Genomic DNA, 3,700 nt, shown 5'->3' with positions numbered 1-3,700 from the left:
AGGACTGGGGTGCCGGACCCAGAAATTGTGATTGAAGATGAAACCCATACTTTAGAAGGTAATCAGTTTCATATGCCGATAACCCCGGAAAGGCAGGTTGGGATGGACCCAGACCCCAAGGCTGAGTTTACACTAAAAGATCTGGAAATGGCAACAAGGGTAATGAGTGCGATGAGTAAGAAAAGGAAGGAAGTAGGGGCAACTCAAGATGGAGGAGAGATGTCGATTGCAAATCTTGGCAATCAGTTTAATCAAGCCGGAAGTTCACATAGGCTCCGGCATGAAGGATTGCGATAAGATCGCAAGCAACTCAGTGGGAGTCTGAGGTACAATCCTCAGAACATGCCGCAAGTACAAGAACATCGACAGAGTGTGGTGCGAATAGTAGTCCAGTTGAGGGCGTCACCATTTGCACAGATCATCCTGGATCAGGCTATGGAGAAAATCAAAATGACGACATGTTGGTACGATAGAAGGGGAGATCCGAGTAGGTACATAACTTCATACGAGGGGCATATTATCCTGTACATCAACTCGGATGATGTGTGATTTAAAGTGTTCCCGACCACTCTGACTAGGGCTGCAGCGGATTGGTTCAACCATCTTGGGAATGGAACGATTGACAGCTTTCAGAAGTTTACTGAGATGTTTGTAGGGCGGTATATTATTAAAAGTGTGCGACAAAGAACTTTAGGGGAATTGATGGCGATTGAGCAGAAAGAAGATGAGTCTCTAAGGGACTACATTAGAAGGTTTAATGTCGAGGCCAACACAATCCCAAAGTTGCTGCAAGAAATAGCGGTTATGGCGTTGGTGAATGGCCTTAACGACTTAGAGTTTAAGAGGTACTTGACCAGGAAGAATCTGTCGACACTGGCAGTGGCTTTTAACAAAGCTCATGAATACATAAAGAGTGAAGAATTGATGAAAACAAGCAGCCAAGTTGGTTCAGCCAATAGAATCATCCTATATTGGAGGGAGGATCTTCAGGAGGAGGAAGGCCGAAGAACCCGACCACAATAAGGGGAGGAAGTTGGCAAGAGGTCAGAAGCACCAAGGCTCAAATGCGGTACAGTTTGTACACACAGCTGAATGCACCAAGGGATGTAATATATTCAGTAAACCAGAACCGAAAAGCATGGGTAAGGCCCATACCGATGAAGGCAAAAGGAAGGTATGCAAAAAAATATTGTATGTTTCATCGAGATGTGGAGCACTATACTGAAGACTATAAACAGTTAAAGGATAAAATTGAAGAACCGATAAGAAGGGTCATTTGGCTTAGTATCGGCTGCATGCAGAGGAAATAAACCACCGCATTGGCAGCCGGAGCGCCAACAAATTGAAGGTAGGCCAGAGAGGTAAAGATAGGTAATCGGTAGGAGGATGGTGGGCAGCCACCCCTGTCTATTGGAAAAAGAGTCGATGTGATAACTTGTGGTCAGTTCACTGAGATACGATAAGTGGGGCACGGAACACCACCTATCAGAACATCGACACATCATTAACGCCCTAAATGTTAATGATCACCCATGGCCGTCTGAGATACCGGATGTACTATTTACAAAGGAAGACGCAAGGGGAATAGTTTTCCCGCATGATGAACCCCTGGTACTAATAGCAACAATCAATTGGACTGATGTAAAAAGAGTCTTGGTGGATAGGGGAAGCTCAATTAATGTCTTGTTTATGCAGGCGTTTAATAAATTGATAATAGGAAGACAATACCTAACGCCGGTATCTTATCCTGTAATTGGCTTTAACGATTCGACAGTGAGACTAGAAGGGAAGTATAGTTCTCCAGTTAGGTTTTGAGATGGAGCAATTGCAAGGGATGCAATGGCTAAATTTCTGGTAGTGGATGGGCCATCGGCGTACAATGGGATTATTAGAAGACAGCAAAATTGCGACGGAAAATATTCGTCCAAATCCAAAATCCGTCAGAAAGAAGGTTTCCGACGGAATTCCGTCGGAACCGGTCGTCGAAAAACGCTTTGTAGGAAATTGGGCATTTTACGACAGAAATTCCGTCGTAAACCTTCTTTTTGACGGAATTTACGACGGATATAACTTCGTCGGACTTGAAATTGACCTTAATTGGCGGTCCGTCGCAATTTTCCGACGGAAATTTGTATTTTGCGAGGAAATTTTCCGTCGGAATTAATATTTTTGCGACAGAAAGTTCCATCGGAATATGTATTTTGCGACAAAATATTCCGTCGAAATGTTTAGTTTTGTGAGGAACTATTCCGTCGGAATTTTTATTTGGTGAGGAAATATTCCGTCGCAATTTTTTTTTTGCGATGAAATATTCCGTCGGAAAGACCTTCCAGTCCGCAAGAAATTTCTATAAAAAAATGCATTTCCAAACCTGAATTTTGTTTATAATAAATCCACAAAAAAATGCATTTCAGACCTTGAAATTGTTGTTTTAAAAAAATTAATTACCGACCTACGAAATTATATTTATTTACATATATATATAATAATTATGTCCTAGTACAAAAGATAGTCCATATTTTGGTATCTATACCAAACAAAAGCTTTGTTAGAGTGAATCTATGCTGGACTAAAGCTAAGCTACGCAATCGCCTGGAAACCATGGCCTGCTCCACCACTACCCGGGTCGTCCCTTGGGTCTCGATGCTGAGGATGAATGGTGGAACATGAGTCGTTGTTGGTGAAACGACTCATCATCGCATCCATACTCTCCTTGTATCTCCTCTCCATTTCAGCCATTCGGGAGTCAATTCGCCTTTGCATCTCGCCATTGCCTATGTGTCAAACTTAGGAGAGGTTGGAAAAGGTGCACGACGGACAAGTGATGGAAAAATCGTGCTACGTCACGGCTTTAAAAAATCCAGTGCAAAAGGGGTCGATACCAAACAATCCAAAGATAGAAAGAGAATCAACGGTGAAGGACTTACCTACGGAGAATTTTTATGCAAGGAAAGAATCCGCGCCAAGGCCGTTACAAGAGAGACAGTGCACGTCGAACTCCAACCAGGCAATCCAAGTCGGACAGTGAAGGTTGGGGCCGACATGGATGTCGACATGAGATGTCATCTAATCAGCCTGCTGCGAGAAAATGTGGGTGTGTTTGAATTTTCAGCAAATGAGATGCCTGGGATACACCCAGAGGTAATAGAGCACAAGCTAAATGTGGATCGGAAGTTCAGGCCGATAAGGCAAAAGAAGCGTAACTTCTCGACAGAGAAAATTGAGGCAATACAAGCAGAAGTAAATAAGCTCTTAATGGTAGGATTCATATAAATGTGCACTTACCCAGAGTGGCTAGCTAACGTGGATGGTGAGAAAGCCGACTGGAAAGTGGCAGATGTGTATGGATTTTACAAATCTAAATAAAGTTTGCCCGAAAGATTGCTATCCATTACCCCGGATAGACAAATTGGTGGATTCTACCTCTAGACATGAGATGCTAAGTTTTCTGGATGCATTCTCGGGATATCATCAAAGTCATCCTTCATGAGTCAGACAGACCCAAGACGGCATTTATAACGGGCGCCGGGGTATTTTGCTACAAGCAATGTCGTTCGGGTTAAAGAATACTGGACCAACATATCAAAGATTGGTTAATCAGATCTTTAAAAGGCATAAAGGGCGTAATGTGGAGGTATATGTAGACGATACAATTGTGAAGAGTAAGGTGAAAAAGGATCACATAGCTAATTTGAGAGAA

The 3,700-nt window shown here is 42.8% G+C and overlaps 1 protein-coding gene across 1 annotated transcript; it reads left to right on the top strand.

Moving 5' to 3' along the window:
* The first annotated feature begins 342 nt into the window (after positions 1–342).
* LOC110711229 lies at positions 343–1,023 on the top strand. Its single transcript, XM_021889604.1, has 2 exons — positions 343–464; positions 579–1,023. The coding sequence occupies exons 1-2, from the start codon at positions 343–345 to the stop codon at positions 1,021–1,023; spliced, it is 567 nt and encodes a 188-aa protein (XP_021745296.1).
* Positions 1,024–3,700: the final 2,677 nt, after the last annotated feature.

This window comes from Chenopodium quinoa, unplaced genomic scaffold, assembly GCF_001683475.1.
Source record: "Chenopodium quinoa cultivar QQ74 unplaced genomic scaffold, ASM168347v1, whole genome shotgun sequence".
In the NCBI taxonomy this organism is placed as follows: domain Eukaryota; kingdom Viridiplantae; phylum Streptophyta; class Magnoliopsida; order Caryophyllales; family Amaranthaceae; genus Chenopodium; species Chenopodium quinoa.
Note: the sequence above shows the minus strand (reverse complement) of the source record. Positions and strands in the feature narration are given on the sequence as shown.